This window comes from Polistes dominula, unplaced genomic scaffold (genome assembly GCF_049000335.1).
Source record: "Polistes dominula isolate Pdom_NZ unplaced genomic scaffold, Pdom_raw_medaka contig_436, whole genome shotgun sequence".
NCBI lineage: Eukaryota > Metazoa > Arthropoda > Insecta > Hymenoptera > Vespidae > Polistes > Polistes dominula.
This window is the reverse complement of record NW_028301050.1, coordinates 47,020-69,599: the sequence shown is the minus strand read 5'-3', so window position 1 is coordinate 69,599 and position 22,580 is coordinate 47,020. Positions and strand designations below refer to the sequence as shown.

General features: G+C 31.9%; 1 protein-coding gene across 1 annotated transcript; it reads left to right on the top strand.

Annotated features, from left to right (window-relative positions):
* Positions 1 to 12,898: 12,898 nt before the first annotated feature.
* Positions 12,899 to 16,259, top strand: LOC107072635 (kinesin-like protein subito). The gene is given in 11 exon segments (XM_089175723.1): positions 12,899 to 13,022; positions 13,513 to 13,860; positions 13,935 to 14,081; positions 14,084 to 14,428; positions 14,431 to 14,487; positions 14,490 to 14,550; positions 14,623 to 15,062; positions 15,157 to 15,349; positions 15,435 to 15,814; positions 15,817 to 15,884; positions 15,969 to 16,259. Coding segments are annotated over 11 exon segments (2,454 nt in total).
* The last annotated feature ends 6,321 nt before the right edge of the window (positions 16,260 to 22,580 follow it).

Sequence of the window (22,580 nt, the reverse complement as noted above, 5' to 3'; positions counted from 1 at the left end):
GCGGGCATGATATCTCCGAAACTACTTAACCGATCCTTCTGAAATTTTAACCACATACTCTACACATGAATGGCTATCTCGCATACTACAACCAAGTCAAAATATTAATTTTTACTATTTTTTTTTTACAAAAAACTGCGAAAAAAATTGTTGATTTTTTTATTTTTCGAAAAATGGCCGTCATTTGGGTTTGTTTTCATAAAAATTGATAGTTTTAGCATACCTGATAGCAATTGTCATACTGAATTTAAATCCGTTTATTTTTTTGTTTTAGATCACCCATTCTCAAATTTCGATGCCCGCCAAAAGCATACCTACTTTTTAAGAGTTTACGTTTGTCAGCCATTTTTAATGTCAAAATATGTTAAAAACAATTAAAAAAAAAATCATGTGCGTAAATCACACACGTTAGAAGTGAAACCTTCAAAAATTTACGTTTCGAGAGATTAAGACGAATGCACAGTTAGAAGAGTAAGATAATTGTAGGATTTAATTATTATAATATTATTACTGTGGGAGTAGGAGTATTTGTTGTATGTGTGTGTGCGTGTGCGGCGTGAAGAAGCTTCAGGGGTACGTTGCCTGGTAGCATAAACGGGGGCAAGTTCGTGGCGTTTTGAGTCGTAGCCATGGGTGAGCGTTCCCTGGCAACGCAAACTGAGGCAAACTGGTTGCCTGGCGAGATGTTGCCACGGGAGTATCGCCTAGCAGCCAAAACAAGGGGGCTTTAATATATAAAGGGTGGACAAGGGAACAAGTGAGGGATTTAGAGAGAACTATACGTGCGTACGAAGGTGTGATCGAGTGCGATAAAAAGGCGATTAATAAATTAACGATTTGCGAGATAATTCGAGCGAGAGTGTTCCCGGAAAAGTAGTTTAGTGCGTCTCTTTTCTTTTGGTGTATTAATTCTTGTTAACGTTTTGTTCTGTGTTCATTAAAGTGTTTTTTCTTAATCTTCTGTGTGGTACCGGTTCTTCTCGGGGAAATCGGATATCCTTAGCTGGATACATAATAAGTGTTTTCCCTACATTACTATATATAATAAAGGTCACCGGTATGGTCTCTGGGTGGAATAACTGATAAAAAGTGCACTATTTACAATTCAAGCAATAAAAATAGAATGCTGAATACGATAGTTACGAATAGTCACCAAAATGGTAGGATGTTTATCAAAGGAAATATAATTCGTCAGAAATCAAATAAATATAAATAATCCTTTTTTTGAAACTCAGGTATAAAAGTTTTTGAAGTGAAAACTTCTTTAGAATAGGAGTGATCTGAAAAGTAAAGAAACGGAAACGGAGCTATGTAACGAGGCTATGAAACGGCTGCTATACTAAATAATGAGAGAAAAAGAGACAAACATATAGGATTTAGCCTGCGAGAGAATGAGACGGAATATAGCTATACAGTTTTTCCTATTCTCGGTCTCCTCTTTATGCTATGCTTCGTAGTTATCGCTCGTGATTGTACATGTGTGTGTTTGTGTGCGACTGCATACTACAAAGCGTGGAGACGTATTCTTTCGATACTCGAAATGTTTGTAGGTACGAGCGATAGAAAGGTAGAAGAATAATCAGAGATAAGCACGTAGGTATGCGACAAAAGTATAAGGTCCCAACCAACCGAAGATCGAAAGAAAGAATGTGCGTGGTCTGTTTTTATTTTACCAAACGTGTCATTTCTTTTCTATTTAAAAATGTTTTTATTTTATTAAAAAATTAATAATAAATTATTTATTTCGCAAATATTGTAATTACCAATTACGAAATATATAGAATATAATAATTGTATTGTCTGCAATACTTTACAAAAAAATGAAATGATTATCAGATATATCAGAGAAAAAAATTTACACAACATTTTAGAATATTTTTCTTATAAATATCCAAAGACATGTTTTTTATTTATAATGTTTGCGTATTTAGAAAATTTATACAAAATTTTCAATAAAATAGAAAGGTTTTTAAATACAAGAATCTAGACACGTGACAAAAACAAATAAACTTTATTTACTTTATATTTCCAATAATAATAAAATAATATAACTTATTTTACAAATATGCAAAATAAAATATAGATAATAAATTTTTAAACAAATTTGCAATATTATAAAATAAAACAACCAAAATAGAAATAGATTTTAAAATCGTTGTAATTCAAAACCCGATGAAACGAAAAAAATACGACCACAATTATTACCTTCTTTAACAGCATTCGCAGTTCTTAGTTGCAACACAAAAAGAAATACTTGTGTATGCTAACCCATGATAAAGATATCTCACATTCACAGAAGTGTGAAAAGTGTAAGAGAAAAAAAATTCATCTACCTTAGTTTCAAAAAAAATATATATTATATTTACTTGGATTAGAGGACAGCGTATCTTTCTGTCGACAAATATTCTACAATTTTCGTCTCTATCTATGGCTATCGCATTTAGCATTCCATTGATGGATAGAATTTGGAAAATATTAGTTTTTGTCAGCTACCTACACCCCAAGGTCGATTCCCTTTCTTGAGAACAGAATTCTAAAAAAACAGAGAAGGTCCGTTGAAATTCGATATATATTCATAATCTTTATTATCGATGCGATAAAATTACTGTCTATAGCTTTTTTATACCAAACGTGTCATATATTTTCTATTTAAAAATGTTTCTACTTTATTTAAAAATTGGTAATCAATTCTTTATTTCGAAAATATTATAATTAACAATTATGAAGTACATAGAATATATAATAATTTTATTGTCTGAAATATTAAAAAAAGAAAAAGGACTACCAGATACATCACAGAAAAAGAATTAGAGAATACTGTGGAATAAATTAGGAGCAGCTGACAAATTCCAATCTAAAGCAAGTAAATTACTGTCACATTTTTATTTTCCTTCCTCATAAAATATATTTGATTCATAAAGACAAAATATGTCTACTGATTTTTATATGTTTTTATATAAAATATTCAAAGACATGTTCTAGCAAAGAAATAAAAAAAAATTTATTATTATTTATAATATTTACGTTTTAAAGAAATTTACGTTAATTTTTTAATAAAATAAGAACATTTTTAACACGCTGAACGCCCAGCGTGAATCGGTGGAGTTTACCACGGGTCCCAAATTCGAGACTCGTTGTGTACACAGTTCGATAAGCTGAAGGAGAAATACGATTTAATGCGTTCTTTAAATTTTTCGTTGTTTAGATCTTTATTTAGACGAGGGTATCTAGAGAATAAAGGTTTGTGTTTTAAAGAATATAGACGAGATATGTTACAAATAATAAGGGTCGAGAGAGAGAGAGAGAGAGAGAGAGAGAGACACAGAGAGAGAAGTGTGGCAGGCTATGGAGTTGAAAAAGTATTCCTCCAAAAGATCTCTATTAGATCTCTCATTGCATTTTACCAGAACTTTCGTTCAGTCCCGCAATATATTTTCCATATATTTTTCGTAACGTCTTTATTTCCTCTATCCTAAAATTTTCGTTAGACAGCGCATAAATGTAGATGAAAACGGGAAATTGAAAACCATACTAACAAAAAAAAATGTTATACCTTAGTTCCAAAAAAAGGATTATTTATATTTACTTAATTTCTGACGAATTAAATTTCCTTTGATAAACATCCTACGATTTTGGTGATTATTTATAACTATCGCATTCAGCATTCCATTTTTATTGCTTGAATTTAGAAAAGTGTACTTATTATCAGCTATTCCACCCGGAGACCATACCGATGACCTTTATTATATATAGTAATAATATTAAAATAATTAAATCCTACAATTATCTTACTCTTGAAACTGTGCAATCGTCTCACTCTCTCGAAACTTAGTTTTTTGAAGGTTATTATAAAAATCAATATTGCAAAGTTAAAATTTATATGAAAGCAAATACACAAATACGATTAAAAATTTTGTTATTAAATTAATTAGGAAATATATAATAAACGTTATTAAGCTATTCAATGTCAACAATTTGATCAGTGCATCTTTTTTCCTACATGAAAGATACATTGCGAATACTTTGTAATCTGCAAAAATCACCAAATTCAATATGTGTACACAGTGTTCTCAACAAATTTCGGTCAATCTAAAAAATCTATTCAAAGTAATACGCCAGATGACTTACGTCTTTCGGGACAATTTTCTCAGAAAAAGCCACAAATCCATTCCAAATATAATTTGGAGTAACGTAAGATCTCTTTCTGTTCTTAAGAACATATTACTTACTTGCAATAATATAAGTTTAGTGCAATATTATTATTATTTATAAAATTAATTAATATTACTTACTTGTAATAATGTAGGTTTATTGTCGCTGTTACTATTCTTCTCACGTGTTTGAGGAACATTTCAATGACACCTTTTTAAAAAAATGGATTTTTTTGTGTATCAAATATAATATTTAACGCTCTTAAATTAATAATATAAATATGAATTTTTTTATAACTTTTTATGAATATCAACATTGTAATTGAAGTTCTTTTTATTATAAGCTTAAAAATTTGTTAATGTTATCACTGATTCCATTTAAGTTACGAGTATCATTTAACAAGTTTATCTAATTATTTTCCTGCATTTTATCGCATATACATAAAACGAATAAAACAAAAATTTAATTAGTATAAAAAAAGTTTATTTTATAATATCAATGCTTTTATTTCCTGCTTTACATAATTTATAATAATATTTGTCAGTAATTATTTATCAAGATAGTTTAAAATAAAATAACTTATTCGTATTTTTTAGCTTTTTCTGAGCGGATTCTATCAAATTCTATCGATTCTATCGACGGTCCGTAAAGTTTTATTGATGTATTAGTCTGAGACATTGAAAACTAGTCTTTCAAAAATATCTTATATAGTTGTAGTTCCCAAAGTGGGCAATGAAGCGATCCAGAGTGGCGATGATGACCATAGCCGCATTTGCGGGATGGGAAGGAGGTCAATGAAAATTTTTTAACGATACCGTTAAAAAAGTTACATTATGAAGAAATAAAACAGTCGCTATATATATATATGTAAGAGTGAGAGAAAGATGAAGAGTGAGAGTGTAGGGTGTGTGTGAAAAACAATTGACGAATGCGAAAGATGTGTAAGAGTATGAGTGCGAGTGCGTGTAGCGATATGGGTATGAGTGTGTGCACTCCTGAAGTCTCTCGAATATTCCCGAACCGGAAATCGGGAAGAGATCTTTTGTTTTGACGGTCGGGAGTAATCGAGAGATTTCGAGAATGATTGACGGAAGTGATTGGGACCATTGGTAGGGTGAATGTGTATATAAGTGCGGCGAAGAATGCGATCTTCGCCTTCTTGATTCTGTGAGTGAAAGAAGTGTAATTCGAGTGTGTCAACTATTATTACTTACTTTTCTTTTCTTTCCTATCCTTTCATTATTGTATTAAACCTTAATTATTAATATTTGTTCTACTAAAATAAATATTTATATTTTAAATTTAAATAAATCTTACATATATATATATATATATATATATATATGTATTAATCGTTTGTAGTTACAATAAACAATCGTATCCAAGTAAACGTATAATAGCATCACATCGGTAAATGACGTAGCTCATCTACTGCATTTGTTTCAAAAGGCGAATATTTAAAGAAAACCTATTTTTCGCGTTTTAGTAAAAAATGGTCAAATATTGGCACATGGTCGATGACTGTTGTCTTCACCCTGTTTCTTACTTTGCACTACTAGCGCCCCCTGGATTAAAGTGTGTAGGACGTCTCCACGTCGCTCCGTGTTTTACCAGTAGTATCTTGTGCAAAATTGTTTTTAATAATTATAAATTTGTGATTAGTGGAAAGTACAAAAAATTCTGAACAAACCCATATATAAATTTATATTGGTGAAGGCTGTATATAAGAAACATTAAACGAAAACTTTCTTTCGTGTTCTTGGACTAGAAAGCAGCCATATTGGAAAAGTGTTCGTGCGGTAGTGCCGAAGTTTTTCCCGCGCGCGTGGTGCGCCGCCTTGCGCCGCAGCGTTACACTACTCTATCGAAGCCTTGGACGCACCAATCGCTGGGCGTCTTGTGCCTCTGAAAATGAGTAGACCAATGAGCGATCTGGATTTTCCAGTTCTCAAAAACAAATCAGTGGAAGAAATGGACGTATGCGATATCAATATGCCGAATAAAGAAAAAGTAAAAAAGAGAAAAGACAGAAGTGATGAGGAGATCAACGAGGAAATTTCCATCAAAAAAGAAAAGAAAAAGTGTAGCTCAGAAAAAACGTCTCCTCTAAGTGACATTGAGAAAAAAATTAAAAGCTACAAGCGGTTCGAGAGAGATCTAAGTAATATGACGTTAGAAGATATGGAGAATGAAGATCTAGAGGAAATTAAACTTAAGTTCTCAGATATGTTTAAGACGATAAATTTCCTGAAAGAGGAGAATGATTCTCTCAAACAAAATAGGTCAGATTCAGGATCAATCGACGAAAAACTTAAAAAATTAGAGGAGGCAATACACGTTGCTACAACAAGCATCAATCAGTTGAAAAGCGACCCAAATAGTACAAAATCTACAAGTAGTTATGCTGATAGGTTGAAAGTTCCTGCAGTGGCAAAAGAAAACGCTAACTCAACTGGCAATAAAAGGCACGTTGTAGCGATTTATCCCAGCACTGGAAATAATATCAAGTCAAGTGACGAAACTAAATCTACGGTCATGAGTGTCATGGCTCCTACTAAAGAAAAATTAAAGATATGTGCAGTCAAGAAAATTTTCAATAATGGAATATTAATTGAGACAAAAACTAGAGAAGATCTAGAGCGTGTTCTCAAATCTGAGAAATTGCAAGCAGCAGGCCTTAATACTGGAGAACCCAGCAAGAAGAAACCTATGATAATAGTCTACAACGTGCCAAAAGAGATGAACGACAAGGAGTTTGCCCAAGCGCTCAGGAATCAGAATATGGACGAATACCAAAAAAGCAAATTCTCTGAAGAGGTATCAATCTCTCACAGATCTGGTAATAGAAGTGCAGACACTGTAAACATAGTTTTAGAGATCTCACCAAATACCAGAAACATTCTATTGAAAAACGACAGGGTCTATATTGGCTGAAATGCTCTTCGGATCCGTGATTACGTTGCAGTGAGCAGATGCTACAAGTGCCAATCATTCGGACATGTAGCAAAATACTGCAAAGCAAAAAGTGACACCTGTGGACATTGCGGATGTGATGGACACACCTATAAGGACTGCAAAGGGAAGGATAAAAACCCGGTGTGCATAAACTGCAAGAGAGCAGGAAAACCCTGCAATCACTCATCGCGTTCAGCAGAATGCCCAGCTTATAAGATTGCACTTGCCAGCTACATCCAAAAAGTAGATTATGGTAAGTAACTCTACAACTTATATTACTAGGGAAACTGTAACGATAGGACAAATAAATGCGCAAAATTCAAAGTCTGTATCAGACGAACTAAGGCAGTTAGCATTTGAGCACAAGATAGACATACTTGCTGTCCAAGAGCCTTATTCGTTTCATAATAAGGTGGCAGGCATGGGAATATGCACTAAAGTGATAGTAGATACTAAAACATTCTCAAATGTTATAGCATCTAATAATATTAAAGCGGCAATAGTAATTTTTAACAACAGAATTGATGTTATTAAAATCGAGCAATTAAGCAACACACACATAATTTGCGTAGAGATTAAAATTAACAATTTAAAGTTTTACTTGGTTAGTGCATATTTCCAACACTGTGAGGATATTGATCCATATATACTTCATTTGGAAAATATCCTAACGGTGCTGGACAGAAAGAACATTATATTTTGCATAGACTCAAATGCTAAGTCAACAACTTGGTTTAGTAAATGTACAGACGAAAAAGGAGAAGCACTTGAGGAATTATTATCGCAATTCCAACTACACATTGCCAACAAAGAATCTGAAACCTTCACCTTTGACAATACACAAGGACAGGATAATATCGATGTCACAATCGCTGGCAATAGTTGTATTAACCTTATATCTAATTGAAAGGTACACAACGGCGAAACAACAAGTGACCATAACCTCATCACATTTAAAATGACATCAGCCTCAGATAAGGTCATAAGTATCAAAGGTGATAGATTTAATACCAAAAAAGCAGACTGGGAAAAGTATATTAGAAATTTATCTAACATCATGGATACAGTTAACAATGAAGGTACTAATAGTGCAACAGATGCTGCAAATAATATTGAACATGCATTATTACGAGCAGCAGAAACTTGTATTCCGAAAAAGAAACGATTTTCCAAGTCTGCCCCATGGTGGAACAGTGATCTAACAAGTCTACGACAATTAGTCAAAAGAGCCAGACGTAAATATAATAAAACAATAAACAATAGATTAAAAATAATTCATAAAACGGAATATAAAAGACTAAGAAACCAATATGTAAAGAACATTGCGAAAGCAAAACAAGAAAGTTGGGAGAAGTTTGTCACTGATATTGGTAATAAGGAACCATGGAGTATTGTGTATAAAATTCAAAGAAACAAAATCCGTATTGAAAATGTCATTGAAACGATTAATCAAAGTGGCAGACAAACATTAAATTTTAATGACACAATGGAAACACTGCTCAATAACATGATTCCTGATGATAATGTGGACAATGAGACAGAGTGGCACATTATTACTAGAAGTGACACACTTCTAGCACCAAGCACACAGGATGCACCACTTTTCAGTGTTTCTGAAATACAGAATGTTATCAAAAAACTAGGCAATAGAAAGGCTCCTGGACACGATCTAATTGAATCAGAAATGATAAAGAAAGCTATGCCTGTACTGTCTAGTAAATTACGAGATCTCTTTAACGAATGCCTAATTCAGGGGACTTTCCCAAATCAATGGAAAATAGCGGAAATTAGGATACTGAGAAAAAGCATAGACAAGCCAGCAACTGATTTAAAGTCTTACAGACCTATTTCCTTACTTCCAATACTTGGGAAAGTTCTGGAAAAACTTATTGCTGGAAGACTCCAGACAATATCACATACACACCCTTTGGCATCGACTAGACAGTACGGTTTCAGGCCAGGCAGATCAACAGAAGATGCAATTGTAAAATTAAGAGACATTGTGCATCAAACCAGCGACAAGTATGCTATCGGCCTCATGTTCGACATTTCTGGTGCATTTGATGGTGTATGGTGGCCTAGTGTACTCAGCAATCTCAAACGCAGAGATTGCCTCAGAAACGTATATAACCTTATTTCGAGCTATCTTTCAAATAGAATAGCAAGAATTACAACTAATACTACCCAGATATCTAAAGTTGTAAGCAAAGGCTGCCCACAGGGATCCGTATTAGGACCTTTAATGTGGAACATTATCCTTGATGATGTTCTAGAAGAAATCTCTAATACAGGAAACGAAACAATTGCATATGCTGACGATATTGCTATATTAGTGAAAGGTAATAGCAGAAAAGCTCTTGAGCTTAAGGCAAATGAGGTCACTTTAATCTTGAATAGCTGGTGTACAAGACAGAAACTAGTACTATCAGTGACAAAATCTCACATGATTCTTCTTAAAGGTTTCTTAGATATAAGAAGACCACCAACCGTCAAACTTGGAAGTAGATCACTAAGAATGGTTTCAGAATCACGATATTTAGGAGTTACATATGGAACAAGAATGAACATAACCCCACATATTAACTACATTCATAACAAGAGTAAGACCATTTTCAGCCAATTTGCCAGAATTGCGAAAAGTACATGGGGTTTAAACAACTCTATCATGGAATCGTTGTACAAGGGAGTTTTTATACCTATTATCTCCTATGCTGCAGCTGGCTGGGCTGACAAACTTAATACACATCACCACAGGAAACCTAATCAAGCACAACGATATGCTTTAATTGGGGTTACTAAAGCATATAGAACAGTATCAACGGATGCTCTTTGTGTGATAGCAGGAGCAACTCTCATAGGACTTCAACTAACTGAAAAGGTAAGTCTTTATTATCAACGGAAAAACTTGTCTTTTCAGCACTTCTCAAAAAGATTCGAAGCACTGGAGACTGTAAATAGAAGTGAAACCAAATTAAGACTCCTTGAGATTAAAAAAGAAACAATAAGAATATGGCAACAGAACTGGAATGATAGCCCGAAAGGAAGGCTGACATTCCAGTTCTATGAAAATATAGAAAACAGGTTAAATGCAAAATGGATAAAACATAACCATTTCATAGTTCAACTCCTCACAGGACACGGTAATATTAAACAGAAACTCAAGAGTCTTAAATTAGCAGACACTGATATTTGCAGCTGTGGTGAAGTCGAATCAGTCCGACATATCATCTTTGACTGTATGCTCCTAAATGACTCAAGGCTTAGTCTAAAACAGGCAATATTAGATAAATACCATATTTGGCCATGTGATTACAAATGCTTAGTAACTAAAGAAATTTTTGGCATTTTTAATGAATTTTCAGTTACAGTACTTAAGAACAAGGACCTAAACATAAGAAGGTAAGCGTTCTTAATCCCTGCAAAAGAAGCTGTAGACGTATTCGCAGGCACCAATTGGTGTACCGATACAGCTGGGTTGCAAAATTATCCAAATACTAGCAATAACATCTGATGCTAGCCTGCATGAGACCGAGCAATTGCTGGTGACCCCGCCTCCTCGTGGCCCCTGCTGGACAACGTTTTGCTGGTAAATCTTAATGATTTGCCAGCAAAACGGCTAAGTGGGTTCACTTCCCAGCTTTGGGACGGTCTACCTCTCTGATGATCCAGAAATGGTGAAGAGGGGGTTTTTCCAAGCCCAATGATCATAACACCTACGGTCATTGTTCTCTTCGCAATGGTTTTACGCATTCAACATCACGTGTAATAGGCAATAGCCTGAGGCACAGCTGGGCGAGCACTTGCTCGACGTATGCTCAGAATTACAATAGATGTTTCTTACTTTGCCGGTTTCTTATTTGGCAATCTGTAGAATGTCTAGGAAATGTATGAACTATAAATACATTTCATATATTTCCGGCTAATTTTAGGCACTATCACCAATGCCTAGGCATTCTGTAAAATGCCTGATTTTCTTTACTTTTCTGGTAACATATATACACGGAAAACTTCGATTAATTCATAATGTACGTAAAATAAATGGACACGTATACTTAAGTTCGATCGGCAAGAAAAATATTTATAAATTAAGGTATGAAAAAATGTTTTCGGTGTAGTTAAACTAAATTAGAGGACTAATATAAAAGTGAAAAAAATTTTTCATTAAGGTAATTTTTTAATGAGAAATCAAAGTCAACGTTATATTTTTAAATGGAATAGCCTAACATTTTTTCTTGATTCTGATAAAGCATTAAATTCTGCATAAAAAAACCATTATACTATGTAGAACCTAAAATGAATAATTGCTGAGATATTCACATATAAACTTTTATCATCACAAGTGTCCGAAGTGTTTTCCATTACAATCAATGCATTTTCGTTGTTTTCTCATTCTTTTTTCTCAAATTTGCGTTTCTGTACATCAAAACTACCTATTTTTTTGAGTTGTTTTTGTGATGGCTGATTCGATGAGGGTATTTATCTCCATACATTATTTTAGCCAGCGTAGCATTATTATTGCACGCACCGTAAACAATTATTATTGTATATCATATTTTTCTCTGTTACTGAACATTCTAATAAATCTAACAATTTCCTCCGTAGACATTCTATTTCTACTAAACTAAAGTGATATTTCCTATCGACAATATCAGTTGCCTACGATCATGTTTACTAATATTATTATATCGTCATAAACAAACTTTAAACATTAAACATACATGGAATTAGCAATACCAAATAACTTACGGTTAGTACTATTAAAATAATATTTTTATATTATCCTTCTATTTTTTTAGACTGAAAGATATTAGATCTATTTCATTTTTATAATTTAAGATTATAAAATAATATATATGTATATCTATTATAATATATTAATATTATCTAATATTATTAATATGTAATCGATGTAGCCCATAGACGATTAATACTATTGCATAATCGTGGAAATTGTTCAATAATATTGAACATGTGGAGCTATTTAAGTTAGAAATAAAAGAAAATTAATAATTTGTACTTATAAGAGAAAACGAAATAATCTCATCTCTATAACTTCAACGTATTTACGGTTGTGTGTTAGATTGAAAGAAAGAAACAAAGAACATTTCAATGAAGGACGCGCTGGCAAATAAGCATACTCACATATAAATAAATATTTATAAAAAATCTTTGTTCTACTGTTTATATTTTACTTATTGTGTTAATATAATTAGGACAAAAGCTCTTAAAAGATTATCTTTCTCTCTGTAGTTCATCAGAAATCTATATGCGTAATACTGTGTCAATTGTTTTCGTACATTCAAACAATTTGTCAAATTTTTTCATTCGCATTTACATTTGTTAGTTATCTTAAATAACTCCTGTTTCTCTCGCTGCTGCCGTTGCATTTTTGTTTCGTTAATAATTTTTCCTTCCACTCCCTTTAGATGCTTCTGCAGCTGCTACTGTTAGCCGATATACCTACTTCACTTTTGGATAAGTTATATTGCGTATAAACTTTAATCAAGGGAATATTAGAGATATTTATATAGATATATCGAAAAAAAGAGAGATTGTGTTTATTTGGATAGACACTCCAATTGGAATATCGAAAAGTTAGTAGTGAATGAAAACTTTATCTTTTTTATTTACAATAAATATAATGTAATCTATATATTGCATAAATTGATTGCATAAATGAATTGTTTTTTGAGAACACGCTGTATATTCCTTGTAGATATAAAAAATATGATATTAATGTTTAACAAAAATAGAGTATGTTTTATTAATGTAAGATATTTTATTGTTATAGATGAGTAATACAATAGACTCTATACGACTATCAAATGAAAGTTATATCCGTGAAGAAATGTCATATTTATTTGGTAGAGATCCCAGTATTTTGGCATATGGACAGAGACCTTGTCCATCGAAATGTTAGGCCCGACGTGAACTATACCTGCTTAGATGTATTATCTTGATCCCTTGGAAAACCTGTCTAAACCTGCTAGGGCTAGTAGATAAAACCTACACCTGCGCTGCATACTAATTAAGGGACATCCGTTTCTACTTTTTCACGCCGAACATAAAATTTGGAATTTTAAACAATCCCCCACTGCACCGTGAGAACACCAATAAGAATCCCTTAACTTATGGAAAACGCCCTTCTTCTAGAACATTCCTTGTTCCGATTTCCCTTAAAAGGGGCTCCTTCGACATCCGAAACTTCTCTTCTATCCTGGCCGTTACGCTTGTAAGTCGTTTTGTATCCGAACGTAAATCTGTTGTAAATAAAAGTTATTCTTTCCAAAACTTGGAAATCCTTGTTTTTAATACAATCACAAGAATTCAATAGGCCGAATTCTTACGTTATCCGGAAATCAACGCGAATTTAACTTCACGTGAACATTTCCGCGTAACAGAAAGATAAAAAGAAAAATCTTCTTTCTGTATATGAAACAGAAGAATTTGACTCGGCAGAAAAAACAAAAAGCGAACTTTTTAATTCGCAGTCTTTAAAAAAAATCAAATTATTACTAGAACAAGAAGAAGCTTATAAAATAACTAATTCCACTACTTTGGTAACTAAGTTACCATATTTAGAAAATAACAGTTGTTTTGCAAGAGGTAAAAGTAACGGTGTAGCATGCAGAACATATACGTTCACTCAAATATTTGGACCAGAAATAATGCAATTGGAATTATTTGATCGAGTTATTAAGCAACAAATGGTAGATTTCTTAGCTGGGCAAAGTTTTAACGTCATGACTTACGGTAAGAGCTATATACTCAAAATTCTTATTAACATTTGTTTATATATTTTATGCGAAGAAATTATATTTTTGCAGGTAGAACAAATTCCGGAAAGTCACATACGTTGCAAGGAACAATTACATCACCTGGTATCATTCCACGCGCTTTAGGATTCTTATTTTCTATTATCACTCCAAAATCTATACCTTCATATAAACCTATACAATATTGCGATGCAATATTTCTAATTCTCTTGAGCAAGCTCAAGAGTTACAAGTTAAAACTAGATTGTTAAGTTTTATTGCGGTGGATAAAAATCAATATAATAATACTTATAAGGAAATGCAAAGTGTATTACAAGAAGATTCACTGTTGAAATCTGACCAATACAACAATGCTCATTATTCAGTGTGGATATCTTTTGCTGAAATATATAATGAAAATGTATATGATCTTTTGACTATTGACTGTCCAAAAAAGAAAGTACCACTACAACTAGCAACTGATAATCATGGAAGAATTTTTATCAAAGGTTTAAATGTTATTTATGTTAACTCTGATGCGGAGGCATATAAAGTTTTAATGACTGGCAATATAATTTAAAAGTAGCCGCAACAGCTTTAAATGCAAGAAGTTCGAGATCTCATTGCTTACTATTAAACTATTAAAGTATTATTCTGAAAATCTAACAGATTCAGTAGATATAAGCACGTATGTATTTTAATATATTTATTTGATTGAAACTTAATGTGAAATTGTTTATTATAATTATTTTTTAAACAGGTTTTCTTTTTGTGACTTAGCTGGTTCTGAACGTTTAAAGAAGACTTTAAACATTGGTGACAGATTAAAAGAAGCGCAAAATATCAATACGAGTCTGTTGGTCTTAGGGAAATGTTTAAAATCAATTTATAACGCTCAGTTATCAAAATTCAAATCTGAGCCTGCGACTGGACCTTTCAGGGAATCAAAATTAACAAGATTATTTCAAAGAGCATTATCAGGGAGTGAAAATATTGCTTTAATTGTTAATATTAATCTCTTGCCAAATCTTTACTTAGAAACACAAAATGTATTGAATTTTGCAGCAATTGCAAAAAAAATAATCATAGAGCCTAAAATAAAAAATACGAAAAAAACACATCATTCAAGATTTTCAAAAATGGTTCAGAAAAGTATAAAAAGTGTAACAAACTGGGACACTACAGATTTAGAAAATACTGGTGATAAGATAATATGTATTATTAATTATAAATAACTTTAATTTTGGATAAGTTACATTGGATTTTTAATAGATTTGTTAAAATACAAATACAGATACAAGGATAGAAATAGATGAAATGAAGTTAATCTCTTCTGAAGAATATAAAGATTTGTTACTAACAAATAAACAATTAAGAAAGGAAATAACGAATCTAAAAAATATGGCTTTAGCTCGTAACTTTGAAATTCGGCAAGAAATGGTATACATTTATATTACTGCCATAAAAAAGCTTGAGAATGATTTGAAGTATGTATTTATATGTATATAAAATACATTTTTTCATATTATTGTTATATGAATTACTATACGTATTACTTATACTTATATCTAGATCTCATGTAAAAGATGTTGAAGAACAGCAAGAAGATACTTTGCAATGGTCAATTAAGCAAGTTGAAGAATTCTATAAACAAAAAATTAAATTAAATTGTCGAAAAAGGATACGATCTTATTTATCTGACGAAGATAATAATGATAATGAGGATGAAAATAATAATAGTAAAAATTCAAAATATATTAAAGACTTAAAATGTGAAATTTCTCATTTAACTGCTAAATTAGTATATATGGAAAACACTATTAATGTATTACAAAAAAATTATAAAATTTTGAGCAAAGAAAAACATAAAACTGAATTTCAATTGAGCTTGTCAAAGGAAGAATTAAAATAAACACAATATTTATTGAATGCTGCTCAGAAAGATCTGTGTCACGAAAAAAAAAAAAATATTATACTGAAGAGATAAAATCACAATTATCTTTTAAGAAAGATCATGTGAAGGTAATTAATTAGTTTAACATTTTCGTAATTATATTAAACAATACATTGGTAATTGATAATATCCTACTATAAATAATATTTTAGAAACTTAAAACTTTATTGAACGAAGCAAAAGAAGAATATATTACTATCACAAATGATGCTCGACAAAAGGACATTCAAATTAAAGAACATGAAGAAACGATGGTAGAATATGGAGAAAAGATAAACGAGATGCAAGAACAACTCGATCTAACTCAATGCAGTCTTTCAGAGAATACTAAAATGATTGAAAAATTAGAAGAGAATAATCAAAGGATGGTGGATAAAATAATTGAATTAGAAAATATGTTAAAGCTAAAGAATGAAAAACATGAAGATATTTCTTCCAAGTAAAAAGTATGTAGTTTATAAATATTAATTTTATAAAAGAATTTTCTTTTTTCTTTTAAATATGTGTACATTTATTTTATTTTTTTTTCCTTTTACGAATTAATTCGTGTATTGTCGTACTCAATAGTTGACATTTCAAACTAATGCAATTTAGCAGACACAATGAAACTCACATAATTTATGTAATGTTTATAAACGTAGCTCAGATATGAAACGGTTGATATACTGATAAAAATTATTGAGCATTTTCTAATTTTAAATTCTTATTCTTCAATTCGGAAAATAAACTTCCGAGGTCTTTCTCTTCTATCTATCAATGTACTAAAATTCAAAACTAGATTCCAATTTCCAATTGCTTTAGTTGGTAAATTTAAATTGTGAGTATTGCAATCGCTAATCAGACAAGGGTTTTATCTTGGTAATTTTTTTCATAAAAAAGTCTCAGGTAGAACTATAGAATAAAATAATTGACGATAAATATATCTCTACTCTTAAATAAATCAACGTTATTAGAAATTACCAATGCAACTTGAAAAATTATTCACATTATGCTGAGTGTTCGTAACCTCTACCTGTACATTGTGGATATGGATATGGATATGGACAGTTAGCGGTCCATTAATATCAAAAGACCAACTTGAACGTCACCTATTGCATCAAGTGTTGCGTAGAACATTTCTGACTTTTTATCCCATTTCGACATTCTTTTTTGTTCTGACTCTCTAACAGAAACTGTACTTCCGTATAAACGTAAATGCTTTACACTCAGCCTTTCTTTAAAGAAAATCTCGTAAGGTGTTTTTCTTTCGATAGTATTAGCAAGCGTTCTATTTTTCAAGTAAGTCACGGCATGCACTATTTCCGGCCAATATTTTTTATCTACATTTGCTTCATCCATTAAACAACACGCCTTATCCATTATTGTTCTACTAAACCTTTCTGCGGTTCCATTTAGGGGTAAGGTTAATTCGTACAAAACAAGGCATGTTTTTGTGAATTTTTTGTGACAGTTAAAATCTCTTTATTAAAACCAATGGTACATTAAAGTATGACATTCGAAGAATATTGTATAAAATTTTCACGAAGAAATATTAAAAAATACGGCAATGGCAGCAATTATTCGGAAATGTCTCAGGAAAAAAGTAAAATTGCGGCTCCCCTCATAACTTTGTGCTAGATCATCTGAAATTAAAAAATCAAAGTTCATTCGTTAGATAATAGTTTTCGCCAGGTAACGCTGGGAGGGTTTTTCGAAATTTCAATTTTTCACTTTTTTGGAACACTTTGAAGGGAAAAACTTTTATTTATTATTAAAATAAATAATGTAACAAATGGAAAGCAAGTTTAATTAATTTCTCTTTACTTCACAAAATGTCTGGCTCAGTAAATTAGAAAAATTTATTGTGGTACAAAATGACTCATTCATATATTTATTTTATTTTATATTTATATTTTTTATTAATATTATACATTATAATTATTTTAAATTTAAATGCTGATTTCTTATCCACCATTACTAATATTTTTAAAGTGAACACTTCTTCAGAATAGAAGTGATCTAAAAAGTAAAAAAAATCATGTATGCAGATCACACGTGTTAGAAGTGAAATCTTCCAAAAACTAAGTTTCGAGAGAATGAGACGAATGCAGAGTATCAGATGTCGAATAATTGTAGGATTTATTTGTTATAAAAATTATTAATATTTTATTACTATTATAATATTATTATTATAATATTGTTACTACATTCAAAAATTATTTTATGTTTTATTGACATATAATACATAACATATTAGACAGTAAGCAAGTTTTCAATTTGAAGAAATGAGACGAGCTAGTTATGGTAACTAAAATATGAAATAAATAGTTTTGTTTGGATGTGATCGATATATCTTTGATATATCGATGTATACAGCATCAAATAGTGTTTGTACTGCACAGTCAGCATAGAGGCGACATACATTGCCATGGCCTCCACACCACACATCGACCTGGTATTCACCCGGAGTTTAAGTTCGTTCCGCCTGGAGGGAAAAACCCTGGAGGGCATAAAAACCTCCAAGAGGTCGTACGGACCAGAAACTAAGACGCTTCCCCTTTCAACTCGCTCCACTGAAAAGGGCGAACTCCTAGAATATTACGAATTCCAATAGCGCGCTAAATTTAAATATTTGTGTTTTTTTTTTGTATCCGTGTGAATGCCCTTCTAAGAGATGACTTAGATTTCAATTCTCCATGCTCAGCGTATCAACTTAATACTTTTCATAAACTAAAAGGTGTAAAAAAACAAGAGATAAACTGCATTACCCTGTCTCCTTTTAAAATAATGACGGAAATCTTACTATTGTATTGTTAGGAAATAGCTGCTACTTCTTGATCGTCCATATATTCTTTGTATCTGCGTAAATATCATTCTCTAAGATAACCTCGATTTGTAATCTCTCTGCCAATCATGTGAACCTTATACTTTTCGAAATCTAAAAGGTGTAAAAACAAAAGTTAAACTGTTTTATTCTCTCTCCTTTCAAAATAATGAAGAAAATCTTACTATTGTTTGGTTATGAGAAAGCTGCTACTTCTTGACCGTCCATATCTTCTTTGTATCCGTAAAAAGGAAATTTATTCTTCGAAGGCAACCCAGGCCATGACATAAAAATACATTACATCATATTTTATCCAGACTCCAAGTTCTCAGTTACAAGAAATGACACGAGTGGCTTATGGTAACTAAAGTATGAAATAAATGTTTTTGTTTCCATTATATCAATATATCTTTGAAATACAGCATCAATGACTGTTTTTGATCTTGTTGTAGATTCAGTGCGACTGCTGCACATTTGTAAATATAATTTTGTGTTCAAGAATTCAATCAAAGGGAGAGCCGTATCTAATGAAAAATTAACATTAAAATCCCCACTTAAAATCGTTGGAATTTTACTAAAATCTTTTTGCGTCTACTTTATTAAATTATCGTTGATGAATTCAATAACTGTATTTATTGATTGGTTAGGAGAAATGTAAATTGCCACAATTATAACAGAAGAACCATGGTTCAAACTGGTTAGACAAGCACATAGACCTCCTACTTTAGAATATTGTTCAGACAGTAATAGCAATTGTTGTTCATTGATATCTATATGTGGAGTAACAACACGGGCTCCGTCATTTATATTATGATAGATTGCAACTCCGTCAGTCCTCATATGTGGTCTTTTATATTGAACAACAATATCAAAATTTTGAATATCTATAATGTCTTGATTATTCATCCATGTCTCGGAAAGAATTAGAAAATTCGAGGACGATGCTATTCTGTCTAATTAAAGATCCTGTGCATGAGCTCGTAAACTTTGGCAGTTAAAGGTGAACAGTGACAACCCTTTAGTTTTATTTATAAAATTATATAATAATTTATTAATAGTTTTTAATCGATTCATGTTCAGCCTTTCAAACTCAGAACGCAATTCAGCTGTCGATACTGTTACCCTTCGACCATGATAAAATTTTTTGTCATTCTTTTTGGAAACGAGATGTAAGCTCTGCATCGATGTTACTCGTGATAGTGCAACGTACAGTAGCTGTTGAACGTGTGTCTTGTCATATTCATATACAATCTCATTAAATGTACCTCCCTGAGACTTATGAATTGTTATCGCACACGAAGAAACCAATGGGAAATGGTTACTTTTAACATTAACTGTTTTATTAGGTACCAATTGAATAGAGCATGTTCTGCGATTAATTGGAACTGCAGGTGGACAAAGATTGTTCCTGTGTATTTATGACGCTGCCTTTCTTCTGATTTTTTCTCTTATTTTGAGACATGCAGGGAATTCTAGCCGTAATTGACAAATCTCTCCTTTTTCATTATATTCGATAAAAATCAATTTTTCTGTCGCACCATTCGCTAATCCATCCGATACGTCGATATTTGATGTTATTATGTATGGTTTATTAACAACCAATGTAATTTCATAAGGCAAACCTCCTGTATTAACAGTTGTCATTTTATGTAATTTTAAACGCATAGAGGTTTGCTGTTCAACATTGCGACAACCAATATATACATCAGTTGCTTCCGAAATAACTTTTCGGGCTGAAGAATTTAAAACTTTGTTATTGTATTCAGCAACTGAATGATTATTGAAGAACAATCATATCCCGTCTGGACAAATTATATTTGCTTCTTCTTCAGAATAAAATCTTGATTTAATAATTTGCAACTCGTTATCGTCCAAGAGCTTACCATCGCCAATTTTGGTTAATATTGTAGAAAATGTTCGATTGGCTTGTCGCATTACTTCGGTCAGTTCAAAGAATTTTAACCCTCGCCATAATGTTGAACCAGCTATTTGTTGCTTTATTTGTTTGTAAATTGGAGTAGCGCGAACTGGAGGTAGTTGACGGAGATCACTAATCAAAATGAAATCTAATCCACCAAAACTTACTTGATAATTACCGGTTATTTGTTTCAATCTAGAATTGATTTGAAATAACAACTCAGCTCCAATCATACTAACTTTATCGATAATTAATACGCGAACATATTTGAACAATGATCTATATTGTTGTGCTACTTCGATGGATAAAGGAAGCAACTTAGAAAGACTAATTTTTAGTGCAGTATGTATCGTTGATCAATCAATAGCCATAGCTGCTTTACCAGTTGAAGCGCACGTGATATAAGAGTTGCAGAATCCATCGTTTTCAGTATATCTATTATAAATTTCCAATAATAATTTGATTACAAACGTTTTCCCACATCCAGCAGGGCCCGTTAAAAATATTTGTAATGGAGATGGATTTTCTGACTGAAGATGGTGAATGACATGCATTAAAAGTTCCTTTTGTTTTTCGTTAGCTATTTTCATCAGTTCTTAATATTGCTCATTGGGCATAAGATTTTCTTTCCGTTTAGCAATAGCACCAAGTTTATTTATCGTTGCTAAACGTAAATCATTGTTGACCTCAGAATGTGGATTATCATACAGTGCTTGGAATGGATTAGCTTCTGGAAATCTCATGGCGACATCTTGGATCTCATCGTCATCGTCCCCTTGTCCATCTTCAAGACATAGTTTTCGACAAATCTCAATCGTTTTGTTAATGTCTAAGCTCGATTCGAACTCTTTACGACGTTCTAAAATAAGATTTTCATTTTCGTCGTAAATCCTAATAAATTTCATCTCTTTAAGAATATCAAGTTCTTCATTACGAAATGGAATGTGTAAAGTTACCATTTCTCTTTTGTATTCATTGAAATCAGAAGCAATGTCATAATTTCTATATCGAATAATGCGTTGTTTGTTTCAGCGAATATAAATTCCTTTTAAATTTTTAGTATAATTGGCAACGAATTGTGCAAATGATAATTCTTCCATTTTTTCTGGCCGCTGTTCGTATTTGTCAAACCAGTTTTCCTTCCAAACATTTGTCGAATTTTCATCATACATCAATTCATCCAATTCTTTTTGTGTTCGTCTAATACGCACTCGTTCAGTAGGCCATACGGTTGAAATATAAACTACGGAGACAGAACTTTTTGACATAGGTTCACGAAGTAGATACCACGCTGCTTCTTGACTCGACAATTCAACAGTATTGAGCATATTAACACTCATTTTTCGTGTTATTTCGACTAAGTTGAATTCTGGATGATCATTCATTGTTTCAAGAACTTGCCGCTGTAAGTTGCTAATACCTTTATTAGTTTTATTAACATAATCAACAACGTATGCGGCACAAGAGTATTCCTCGATAATAAACTGCATATCTGTATTTGATTGTAATATATTAGGAATGAAAGGATTAAACGGATTGTGCCATTTTTCTCTTGGTTGTATTTTTTAAAAATACTTTAGGTCTAATAATTCCTGCTTGAAGAATATTAAAGTAATCTTCCTCATTAGAAATATTATTTTGTGCATAAAGAGCCTCAATGTTTTCGTAATCATTGTTCTCGAGGTTTATTTGTAATTGTTTATAACGCTGAGCATAACTGGCATATCCAGGATGATTTTTCCCCATCGGTTTTAATATCGTGGTGAATTTACATGGCATAAATAGAGCATCAAATCGACTTTTCTGAGGTTTATTGGCGTTTATTTTTTTGTAGCAAGTAAATGTATGTTTACGAGTTTGCAAACGAATATATCCAGAAGCCTCTATTGAAGAAACAGATATCAATTGATCGATCATCATTCTAGCATTTTGTTTGTCTCCACCAAGAGCATCTACTGGAGCATCATTCAGCCATAATAAAATGTGTGCATGAGAACTACCACGATGTTGGAATTCAATTCGTTTAAAATAATTGACAACATG